We start from the raw sequence: 13,096 nt of genomic DNA, 5'->3' as shown, positions 1-13,096 counted from the left end.
GATACCAAGCACACAAAAACCAGTTGTATTTCTATACACAAGCAATGAACAATCTGAAAAGGAAATTACAAAAACAATTCCATTTATAATAGCACCAAAAAGAATAAAATACTTAGAAATTAACCAATGACGTGAAAGAATTGTATAATGAAAGCTACAAAACATTGCTGAAGGAAATTAAGACATAAATGAATGGAAACATATCCCATGTTCATGGAAGACTTAATGTTGTTAAATGTCACTATTACCCAAAGCGATCTACATGTTCAGTGCAATCCCTATCAAAATCCCAATGACATTTTCTTGCAGAGATAGAAAACCCATCCTAAAATTCATATAGAAACTCAAAGGATCCCGAATAGCGAAAACAATCCTAAAAAAGAAAAAAACTGGAGGACTCACACTTTCTGATTTCCAAACTTGCTACAAAGCTACAGGAATGAGAACAGTGTGGAATTGACATAAAGGCAGACATATAGACCCATGGAATAGAATAGAGAGCCTTAAAGTAAACCCTCACATATATGGTCAAATTTTTGACAAGTATGCCAAGACCATTCAATAGAGAAAGGATAGTTTACAAATGGTACTGGAAGGGCCAGCCCCGTGGCTTAGCGGTTACGTGCGCATGCTCTGCTGCTGGCGGCCCGACTTCGGATCCAGGGCGCGCACTGACACATCGCTTCTCCGGCCATGCTGGGGCCGAATCCCACATACAGCAACTAGAAGGATGTGCAACTGTGACATACAACTATCTACTGGGGTTTTGGGGGGAAAAATAAATTAATTAATTAAAATAGCATTAAAAAAAAAAAAACACAAATGGTACTGGGAAAAGTAGATATCCACATGCAGAGGAATGAAGTTGGACCCTTACTTAACATCATATACCAAAACTAACTGAAATAGACCGAGGACCTAAATGTAAGACCTAAAACAGTGAAAATCATAGAAGAAAACATAGGACAAAAGCTTCACAGCATTGGACTTGGCAGTGATTTCTTGGATATGATACCAAAGGCACAGGTAACCAAAGAAATAATAGACAAATTGGACTGCATGGAAATTTTAAAATTTTGTACATCAAAAGACTCTTCTATCCACAGGGCCAGCACGGTGGCATAATGGTTAAGTTCATGTGCTCCGCTTTGGCGGCCCAGGGTTCACAGATTCGGATCCCAGGCATGGACCCGTGCACTGCTTATTCAGCCATGCTGTGGCAGGTGTCCCACGTATAAAGTAGAGGAAGATGGGCATGGATGTTAGCCCAGGGCCAATCTTCCTCAGCAAAAAGAGGAGGATTGGCAACAGGTGTTAGCTCAGGGCTAATCTTCCTCACAAAAAAAAAAAAAAGACACTATCCATAGAGTAAAAAGGCAACCCACAGAATGGGAGAAAATATGTACAAATCATTTATCTGATAAAGTATTAATATCCAGAATATATAGAGAATCCCTAAAACTCAACAACAAAAAACAGACCAATTCAAAAGTGGGCAAAGGACTTGAATAGACATTTTTCCGAAGAAAATATACAAATGGCTAATAAACACATGAAAAGATGCTCAGCATCACTAATCATTAAGGAAATGCAAATCAACATTACAATGAGGTACTACCTCACACCCTTTAGAATATGGCTACTATAAAAATAAAACAACAAGTGTTGATGGAGTGTGGAGAAATTGAAACCCTTGTGCACTGTTGGTGAGAATGTAAAATGGTGTAGCCACTGTGGAAAACAGTATGGAGGTTCCTCAAAAAACTAAAAATAGAATTACCATATGACCCAGCAATTGCCCTTTCGGGTATGTACCCAGAAGAATTGAAAGCAGGGTCTCGAGGAGATATCTGCACTGCATGTTCATAGCAGCATTATTTATAATACCTAAAATGTGGAAGCAACCCAAGAGTCCATGATTGGGTGAATGGATAACCAAAATGTGGTATGTACATACAGTGAAATTATTATTATTTAGCCTTAAAAAGGAAGTAAATTTTGCAGTATGCTACAGCATGGATGGACCTTGAGGACATTATGCTAAGTGAAATAAGCCAGTCACAAAAAGACAAATACTGCATGATTCCACCTATATGAGGTACTTAGGCTAGTCAAAATCGTAGAGACAGGAGAATGGTTATTGTCAGGAGCTGCAGGGAGGGGGAATAGGGAGTTATTGTTTAATAGGTACAGACTTTCAGTTTTACGAGATAAAAAGAGTTATGGGGATGGATGGTCGTATTGGTTGCACAACAGTGTGGATGTACTTAATACCACTGTACTGTACACTTGAAAATGGTTAAGATGGTGAACTTTGTGTATTTTAACACAATAAAAAAAGATAATAGGATTAATGAACAAAAACTTTATTTCTGTAATTTTCTTTTAATTTAGGTATTATTCACATACAGAGATACATGTTTTAAGTGTAAATTTCCATCCGTTTTTACAAATGTATACACCCATATAACCCACACCCTTCTCAAAATATAGAACATTTCCATAATTTCAGAAAGTTCCTTTCTGCCTCTTCACGATCTCCCCGCCTCAAAAGCAAGCAGTGATGTGATTTCTATCACTGCACATTAGTTTTGCCTATTATAGAACATCATGTGTATGTACTCTTCTGTGTCTGGCTTCTTTCACTTAGCATAATGTTTTTGCTTTTTATCCATGTTGTTGGGTACCATTAGTAGCTTGTTGATTTTTGTTGTGGGTTAATGTTCCTTTGTATGGATTCAGCACATTTGTCTATCGATTTTCCTGAACAACTTTCTTATATTTGAAAAGTTAAATGAACAAATTTCTTGAGAAACACAACTTACCAAAACGACACAAGAAGAGAGAGAAAATCTGGATGTCTACCAAAGAAACTGAATTTATAATTAAAACTTTCTGACAAAAGAAACTCCAGGCTGAGGTGTCTTCACTGGTAATTCTTCCATATACTTAAGAAATAATAACTGTACTACCAATCTCATATAAACTCTTTCATTTTATAAGGCTAGCCTAACCCTCATATAAAACCAAACAAGGATGTTACATGAAACAAGAAATATAGGGCAATATCTCCCATGAACGTAGACACAAAAATCCTAAATAAAATATTAGCAAATCAGATCTAGCAGTATATAAAATGATTAATACAGCATGACCGTGGGGAGTTTATTCCAGGAATGAAAGCTTGGTTTGCTTAACAGTCAAAAATCAATGTAATTTACTATATTAATAGAATAAAGGCAAAAAATCATATATCATCTCAATAGGGGCAGAAAAAGCATTTGACAAAATTCAACACTATTCATAATAAAAACGCTCAGCAAACTAGGAATAAAAGAGAACTAACTCATTCTGTTAAAGGGAACCTATAAAAAACCTATAAGAATGTCTACTGTTACCACTTCTATCGCACTTTGTACTGGATGTCCTAACCAATGCGTTAAGAAAACTGAAAAACAAGGTATTAAGATTAGACATGAAAACATTAAATTGCCATTGCTCGCAAAAGACATGATTGTATACGTGGGAATAAAAATCTACATACTACTATAAATAAGTGAATTTAGCAAGAGTGGTGGAAACAAGGTCAAAGTATAAAAATCAGTATATTTAACGTATTTCAATATATTACCAACAACCAAGTAGAAAATGAAATTTAGAAGACAGTACTATTTACAATAGCTTCATAAAACATTAGTTACCTAGGAATAAATCTAATGAAAGTTTGTAGGACCTCTTTACTGAAAACCACCAAACCTTTCTGGGAGGAAAGACATTCTAAATCAATGGAGAGATATACCATGTTTATGAGTTGGAAATAACAATATTTTTGAGATGTTATAGATCTTACCAAGTTGATCTATAAATTCAAATTCAATCAAAATCCCATTTTTATGGAAATTGACAGGCTGATTCTAAAACATATGTAGTTGCAAAGGACCTAAAAAAGGCAAGATAATCTTGAAAAAGAACAAAACTTAAGGACTTAAACTACCAAATTTCAAGACTTACTGTAGAGGTACACTAATTAAAAGAGTAGCTATTTGCTTGAGATAGCTTAATAGACAAATGGAATAGAATAGAGAGTCCAGGCAAAGACCCATAAATGTAATGTCGCCTGATTTATGACAAAGGTTCCACTGCAAATCAGTGAGGAAAGGATGCATTTTTTAGTAAATCCATGAGTGGTGAGTCAGTTGGCTCCTGCCTCAATCCACACACAAAAGTTAATCTAAGATGGATCATAGACCTAAATATCACAGTTGAAACAGTCAAGTTTCTAGAAGGAAACATGGGATAATATTTTTATAGACTTGGGATAGGTAAAGATATCTTAAATAGGACGTAAATAGCACTGACTATTAACAAAATTCATAATTTCATCAAAAGGTAACATTAGAAGAGTGTAAAAGCAAGCAGTATGCTGGGTAGAAATAAAGTCCAGAATCTACAAATCAATAAGAAAAAGTAATCCATTTTTAAAATAGGTAAAAAAAAAATAGGCACATCAAATGAGAGAATATAAAAATGGTCAATAAACATATTAAAAGGTGCTTAATGGGCCCGGCCCCATGGTATAGTGGTTAAGTCAGGCGTGCTGCACTTCAGCGGCCCATGTTCACGGGTTCAGATCCCAAGTGTGCACCTACACCACTCGTCAAGCCATGCTGTGGTGGCAACCCACATACAAAATAGAGGAAGATTGGCACAGATGTTAGCTCAGGGCTAATCTTCCTCACCAAAAAAAAGAGGAAGATTGGCAGCAGATGTTAGCTCAGAGCGAATCTTCCACACCACAAAAAAAAAAAAAAAAAAACGGTGCTTAGTATCTTTAGTCATCAGAAGGAAGTGTTAATTAAACCAACTTGAAAAACCACCAAATACCCTCCAAAATGTCTGCAGTCAAAGAATGACAGTTCAAGTGTTGGCGAGGGTGTAGCATAACATGAATGCTCTTAGATGCTGGTGGAAGTGTAAATTGGTATAACCACTTTCAAAAAATGTTGGCCAGTACCTACCGAAGCTAAACGTATCCAGTAACCCAGCAACCCCACTCCTAAGCATATCCCCAGCAGAAATGAGTGTTTCTGTTCAAAAGACATGTGCAGGAATGTCCACAGAACTTTCTTTTTAATAGCTAAAAACTGCAAACAATCCACGTGTTTATCAACAGTAGAACAGGTATATAAATTGTACTATACTAATATAATGGACTGCCACACAGCCGTGTAAAGATACATTGCTTCTACAGTGTAACGTTGAGTGAAAGAAGCTAGACATATAATTGTACATACATAGTATGTTCTGTATGATTTCATTTATTTGAGATTAAAACAGGCAGAACTAATCTATGGTGATAGAGATCAGAATAGTGGTAACCGTTTGTGGTGAGGGTACTGACTAGGAGAGAAAGGAGCTTTCTGGGAGGCTACACAGGTATATGGATACATAAAATTCAGCAAGCTATACATTTAAGATTTGTGTGTTCTACTCCATGAGTTATACCCCCCAAAAAAATTTTTAATACAATACAGTATATAATCAAATTTTAAATGTTATGGTATAGGCTAGGGGGCAGCAAACTTGGGGGGTGGCTGCGTGCCAACAGAAATTTACAAAGATATGGGACGAGTTTCTCTGCCATAATTTGCCAACCACTGGTGTAGACTGAAAATACTTTCTGAGTTTAGAAAAAAGAATACCAAAAACTGAAGATAGTGGTGAAATTTACATTTGATAGGATAGTATCCAACCTAAACCTTGATGCATTCCAAATTGACAGGCAGGAAGGAAGAGAAGAGAAGCTGTGGAATCAAACAGCCTGTTTTAATCCCCTGGTTTTGAGTATATCTTAATTGCTGTATAAATGACAATGAACAAATTCTCTAAGCCACAAATACCTCATATATAAAATAGGGATCATAATACCTATCTCATAGGATTGTTCTAAAGATTAATGAGACAACCTATGACCAGTATGGCATGGTGGTTAATATTTTGAAGGCAGATTGCCTTGATTTGAAACTTGATCCTCCTAGTTATTAGCTATATGACTTGGGGCAAGTTACTTTCCCTCTCTGTCCCTCAGCTTTCTCATTTAGAAAATGGGGGTTATGGGGCCGGCCCGGTGGCTTAGCGGTTAAGTGCGCGCGCTCCGCTGCTGGCGGCCCAGGTTCGGATCCTGGGCGCGCACTGATGCACCGCTTCTCCGGCCATGCTGAGGCCACATCCCCACATATAGCAACTAGAAGGATGTGCAGCTATGACATACAACTATCTACTGGGGCTTTGGGGGGAAAATAAAATCTTTAAAAAAAAAGAAAAAAAAAAAAGAAAATGGGGGTTATAATACTACCTAAAATTAGTACCTCTTAATATAGTTGTTGGAAGGATTAAATAAGTACAACAAAATAGTACAATTAATATAACAAGCACCTAATAAATGTTAGCTATAATTATTTTATTATATAAAGCATCTAGAACAGTACATAATAGATCATTAATGACTTAAGTAAAATAGAACAAAAGAGACACTCATGTACAGTTGAGAAAGATGGAGATCAGTAGGAACTAGAAGATTTTCGTAGGTAGGCCATAAGAAATCATTTTAATTTATTTAATAAGTAAACTAAAGTCATGTTTTAGAGAGACTTCGAATGGCAAGCAGGAAAGATTAAGACCTATTCTAATTGACAACAGAGAGCATGTTTTCCAGAAAACTGATTTAGGACAATTAGTGTGGCAGCACTATACAGGCTGGATAGAATAGAAGAGAGGTTAAAAGTGGAGATACTCGCCAGGAATTGGATACAGAACAAAGGCAAGTTGGTAATCAGTGTACTAATTTTTCTAGTTTTCAGGCATGGTATTAAGAATCTCTGCCTTTAACTCTGCTTATTTCTCCATAGGTCTGTTAATGGAGTATACCGGATTGGACTATATGCTCTTAAAGATATGCCAGCTGGTACCGAACTCACTTATGATTACAACTTTCATTCCTTTAATGTTGAAAAACAGGTAAGAATAATAAATCCAAGAAGAAGGTTGAACTTTGTTACAGTGCTCTATTTAACATGGGCCTTCAGTAAACATTACTGATTTGTAGCCATTGAGAAGTACATTGGAGAAGACAATTTTTTACTCTTTACTCCACTTATCTAGGATACATAGGTCTCGGTTATTCTTTCTGAACTCTGTAGAAAGAGATTGCCCACTTTGTTTTTTTTTCCCCCCCAAAGCCCCAGTAGATAGTTGTATGTCATAGCTGCACATCCTTCTAGTTGCTGTATGTGGGACGCGGCCTCAGCACGGCCGGAGAAGCAGTGCGTCGGTGCGCACCCAGGATACGAACCCGGGCCACCAGCAGCGGAGCGCGCTTGCTTAACTGCTAAGCCACGGGGCCAGCCCTGCCCAATCACTTTGGTCTCCAGTCAGTTCTTAACTTTTCTGGTGAAGAAATTTTCCCAAAGTGTAATCTTTCCTTTTTGCTACAGTGGAAACCCATTTATATTTATTTTACTCTCAATCAGTTATTTTCCTCTATAGAAATTTCGTGGTTCAAACTTGTTGTTGGGTATCCAGATGCTCAGGCATCCTATTTGAACTTATAAATGAGACTGCACGCTAAAAGCATTATTCTCTTTCCCTTCAAAGCAACTGTGTAAGTGTGGCTTTGAGAAATGTCGAGGAATCATTGGAGGCAAGAGTCAACGCATGAATGGACTCACCAGTAGCAAAAGCAGCCAGCCTCTGGCCACACACAAGAAGTCTGGACGGTCAAAAGAGAAGAGGAAGTCTAAGCACAAGCTGAAGAAAAGGGTGAATAATGATCTCATGGCTTTCCCCAAACAGCTGCTGAGAGGCAATTACTGAAATAAGAGAAATAAGGGTGGCATCTTTAGAGTGGTTTTAATATACTTCAGGATGATTTCTGTTTGATCTTTCTTTTCCTGCAATCTGATCCATCTGTTTTTCAGAGAGGCCATCTCTCTGAGGAACCCAGTGAAAACATCAACACTCCAACAAGATTGACCCCCCAATTGCAAATGAAGCCAATGTCCAATCGAGAAAGGTAAAAAGGAGGTTTTCTTACCTGAGCTCTTTAAATTATGTGCTCTTTAAATTATGTACTTTGCCTGTCAGTTTAACAATTATTAAACATCTGTATAGTTGAGCCATTTCTTTTGTGCAGGAGGTCTTCAACCAAGGATTCAGGGGATCTGTGATCTTGGATGGGAGAAAAAAATTTATGTCTTTATTTTCCCTAATTGCTAGCGCATTTCCTTCAAATGTGACTGTAGGCAAAAAATGTGTGTGTGTAGTATTTACAGTTTCCATGATTTTGTCACCAGTATTCACATTGTTATATTATGTTTCAATGTTATAAATATCTCAAAATATCATTTACATTCATCTCTACTTAGAATTACTATGACTGTTAAACCTGTCACTAGATCTTGTCATGTGTTAAAAATTAATGTTTATTTCTATATCACAATTTCAGGGTTTTTTTTAATATTTTGAAAACTGTATTTCAGTATATTTAGTTTCCTTTTAATCCTATATATTAAAAATTACTTAAATTTTTTTTTTTTTTTTTTTTTTGTGAGGGAGATCAGCCCTGAGCTAACATCCGTGCTAATCCTCCTCTTTTTGCTGAGGAAGACTGGCTCTGAGCTAATATCTATTGCCAATCCTCCTCCTTTTTTTCTTCCCCAAAGCCCCAGTAGATAGTTGTATGTCATAGTTGCACATCCTTCTAGTTGCTGTATGTGGGACGCGGCCTCAGCATGGCCAGAGAGGCTGTGCGTCGGTGCGCGCCCAGGATCCGAACCCGGGCCACCAGTAGCGGAGCGCACACACTTAACTGCTAAGCCACTGGGCCGGCCCTTAAAATTTTTAAAGTACTTTTAGGGGCCAGCCCGGTGACGTAGTGGTTACATTCACGCACTCTGCTTTAGCGGACCGAGGTTCACAGGTCCAGATCCCAGACACGGACCTACACACTACTCATCAAGCTATCCTGTGGTGGCATCCCATATACGAAGTAGAGGAAGATTGGCACCGTTGTTAGCTCAGGGCCAATGTTCGTCACCAAAATAAATAAATAAATTAAATTAAATACTTTTAAGACATTGTTCAGAGAAGGGTTGCATGGGCTTTACCAGACTGCCAAAGGAATCCATGGCACAGAAAAGATTAAGAATCCCTGCTTTGTTCATATAATAACAGAGCAATAAAAAGGATCTTTAGTGGTCATTTTTGCTCTTCCCTATATTCAGATAAGATTTGTCCATTTCAGAAGTAAGCGAAGTAAATATGTCCTATTTTTTAGATTGTCTTGGGACATATTCTACATCTTCCCTGACTACACACTCCAATATCTTAGAAATCTTCATCCTTATTTATAACTTTACTGTAATTTTAGCTCCTTTCATCCTATTTCACTTTGAGTCATAGAAATTTTAAACTTCAGTAAAATCGAGATGATCTAGTCCAGTGGTTTTCTACTTTCACTGAGTATTAGCCTAGGGAGCTTTTAAAACCTCATGATGTCCAGGCCATACCCCAGACCACTTAAACCAGAATTTTCAGAGGTGGAACCCAGGCATTAATAGTTTATAAAGTTCCCCAGGTGATTTCAGTGTGCAGCCAAAGTCGGGAACTATAAAATTAGTCTAATCTCCAATTTTTACGGATGCCCATAGTTTGAGACTTATTCAAGGTCACACCTGTTTATATCATGTAGAATAGAATACCATGTAGAATCATCAGAATCATGTAGGGTCAGTCTAGATACACATAACTCTCTTAAGTTTAGAGATCCGTGTGGAGGCACTGCACCTGGCCTAGTTTGCCCAGTGCATATCCCTCTTAAATATCTTTGCCTTTATCTGCCAGTCCAGTTCTTCTTATTATAGCTGATCCTAAGCCCATACTTCATCTTGGCAACTTCCTTTACAATTTGTACAAATACTCTGTAAAGCTCTGCCTTCAAGTCAAGCTGCTTCACTTGCCAAAATTCTTGCAAATTTCAGTTGGTGTTTGCCAGATAATTTGTAAATAATATAGGGAAATGTTTTTTGTTATGTGAAAAAAAATTAAGGTGCAAAACTGAATAATGTTTCCCCATACATAATTCTCTTTACAATAGCTGAATTCACTAAGTATTCATTTATATCATCTTAACAGTGATTTACATAAAGTAGACATGTAATAAATGCTTATTGAATTAATGAATAAAGGAACTCCTCTTTTCCTTCCTTTCAGGAACTTTGTATTAAAGCATCATGTGTTCTTGGTCCGAAACTGGGAGAAGATTCGGCAGAAACAGGAGGAAGTAAAGCACACCAGTGATAATATTCACTCAGCATCGTTATATACCCGCTGGAATGGCATCTGCCGAGATGACGGGAACATTAAGTCTGGTAAGGCCTGGGAAACGTTCTTATTAATTCCATAAGACTGTCTCAAAAGTGATTATTTTAGTTACTTTCAAACAGTCTATTCAAGGATTCCTTTTAGTCTGACCCAAAAAAGTTAAGATCCAAACATACAAGCAAACAAGCAGCAATCAGCAATAACCTATCCATCCCAGCTCTTCAACTTCTTTGTTTCTACTCTAAGGAAGAGGAAGAAACCGGCTTCCATCAGCCTCCCAAACGTCACCTACAGCCTGAAAGTCACTAGACATGAGATAGGTAGTGGGTCCTCTGTGTTCCTTCCTACCTGGAAAATAACTTGCAGACAGGGTAAATAGTGATGCCAAATGCAGGAGAAAGTGACACCAGTGTTCATTTGAAGACTTTTTTTGCCCACATTCAGATCGGCATTATACACACAGACCTTCAGATTTCCTTTTTCCAGCCTTCATAAGTGAATAATGTAACAGCACTCCTGAGTTCAGATCTGTTATCAAGAACAGAATGAAAGCAGAGAAACTGGGATGTCCAAGCGTCTTTTCTAACTGAAAATAAAGTGTTCAAAAGTTCATGCTCTTCTTTTATTCTTTCCTTCTTTCCCTCAAAAAATAGAAGCATTCTGCATGGTGTATGAGGGAATATGCTGAGTGGGAACTAGATAGATTTAGAAATTTGCCCAGAATCTTATATCCTCTCAGTGATTTGATTGGCATAAATTCTCTGAACTTACATCTCTATTAGTTCAAATCTTCTGGTAATAATAATAGTTATTTCTTGAGTCTTTATTATGGTCAAGCACTGAGCATTGGATAAACACATTAAGCATTATCTCATTTAATCTGCACAATTACCTCATGAGGGAAATACTACTACTAATCCCATTCTACAGTTGAGAAGCTGACACAGAGTTTAAGTAATTTGCCCAAGATCACACATCTAGTAAGTAGCAAAGGCAAAATTCAAACGCAGACAGACTCATTTTGAAGCCCATACTTGCAACTATTATACTATATAGCATTTGGCACTAAGATAAGGTCCCTCTAACTTGCAGCATTTGTCTCTGGTAAACTCCAATGTTTCTTGATTTTTCTTTTAAGGAGGAGAGAAAGAATTCCATGATCACTAATCTACTTAAATCACTTCAAGGAAAATAGAACAAATGGCAGGAATCCATTGGGGAAGAGAAAGCCACATAGAGCTCCTCTTTTCCTGAAACTAATTTTCACTTTATCATTCCAGATGTCTTCATGACCCAGTTCTCCGCCCTGCAGACAGCTCGGTCTGTACGAACAAGACGGTTGGCAGCTGCAGAGGAAAACATTGAAGTGGCTCGGGCAGCCCGCCTAGCCCAGATCTTCAAAGAGATCTGTGATGGTATCATCTCTTATAAAGGTAACTGTACCCACCCCAAATTCATTCTCCTTAGCTTTTTTTAAAAATTATATCACTTACCCTCACCTGAGACATCCAAGACCAAGAACAAGTGACAGGTTAGGATTAGGAATTTAGGTGGTTTACTTAGTTCTTCCTTTTGTCAGAGTAAAGAATTATAGGCTGATTATAGTCTTCGAGGATTGTTGTTTTAAATCCCTAGATGTTATATGTCAGTTTTTTGTGTTTATTAGAATTTTACTATAGTTAAGTACTGTATTTAGAAATCACAATTTTTAGCTATAGGCTAGAAAAAAGCAGGTGTCTGTCTTAGATGTAATTTTCCTGAATGAGGCAGTGAATTAGCATTTTAAGAAAAAACTATTATGAACATATGACGTCAGTACTTCTTAACCTTTTTTGATTGACAGATATCTTTGAGAATCTAAGAAAAGCTGTGGACTCTTTGCCCAGAAAAATGTTTATACATAATTTTGCCTATGTTTTGGAGGGTTCACAAGCCCTAACTTCTACCTTAAGGAAAAGGACATAAAGTTGCAAGAGAATTACTTTAAAAGCATTTTCGTGCAAACACCTTTACCCTACTCCTTTCCTCTTCCAAGATACATCTTTTGGATGTGTGTTGGTAAGGGTGAGGAAGGAGAGAGTTTTTAATTTTGGGTAGGTAGTTTGGTAATGTACATGACTTTTTCTGACCAGGAAGTTTGGAGATATTTAAAATGAGAGATTTTAACAAATAATTGCAGCTTTTTGCCATCAACTTGGGCTTGTCTCGCTTCCTTTCCCTAAACTCTGAGGAGTTTGGTTTTCTTTCTCTGTCTATTATTTATGTTTGTATTTTAGTGGCTTTTTCTTTGGTGAGGAACATCAGCCCTGAGCTAACATCTGATGCCAGTCCTCCTCTTTGCTGAGGAAGATTGGCCCTGAGCTAACATCCGTGCCCATCTTCCTCTACTTTATATGGGACGGCGCCACAGCATGGCTCGACGAGCAGTGCGTCGGTGCGTGCCTGGGATCCGAACTGGTGAACCCTGGGCCGCTGCAGCGGAGCACGCACACTTAACCGCTTGCGCCACCAGGCCAGCCCTGTGTTTTAGTGGCTTTTTGCATTTTTGTTAAACTAAGGATGTAGAGAGGAAAGGGGGGACCAAACTGTCCTAAGATGTAAAGATTTATGGCACCTATTCCCTTTACATTCCCAAAAGATCACACTCTACATTCTCAACCATCCCCATCTGATCTAATGTGAAACTGCAATAGATGTATCTACATGTCACTACATT

General features: G+C 37.7%; 1 protein-coding gene across 5 annotated transcripts in view; it reads left to right on the top strand.

Moving 5' to 3' along the window:
* ASH1L (ASH1 like histone lysine methyltransferase) overlaps window positions 1-13,096 on the top strand; it is a 209,686-nt gene that overhangs the window by 184,362 nt on the left and 12,228 nt on the right. For all 5 annotated transcript variants that reach the window (XM_058539382.1, XM_058539377.1, XM_058539379.1 and 2 more), the window contains 5 exons: window positions 6,909-7,017; window positions 7,654-7,818; window positions 7,977-8,071; window positions 10,270-10,427; window positions 11,661-11,813. In XM_058539382.1, coding sequence (XP_058395365.1) covers window positions 6,909-7,017; window positions 7,654-7,818; window positions 7,977-8,071; window positions 10,270-10,427; window positions 11,661-11,813 — 680 coding nt within the window. The remainder of the gene's footprint in view (window positions 1-6,908; window positions 7,018-7,653; window positions 7,819-7,976; window positions 8,072-10,269; window positions 10,428-11,660; window positions 11,814-13,096) is intronic.

This window comes from Diceros bicornis, chromosome 4 (assembly GCF_020826845.1).
Source record: "Diceros bicornis minor isolate mBicDic1 chromosome 4, mDicBic1.mat.cur, whole genome shotgun sequence".
Classification (NCBI taxonomy): domain Eukaryota; kingdom Metazoa; phylum Chordata; class Mammalia; order Perissodactyla; family Rhinocerotidae; genus Diceros; species Diceros bicornis.
Note: the sequence above shows the minus strand (reverse complement) of the source record. Positions and strands in the feature narration are given on the sequence as shown.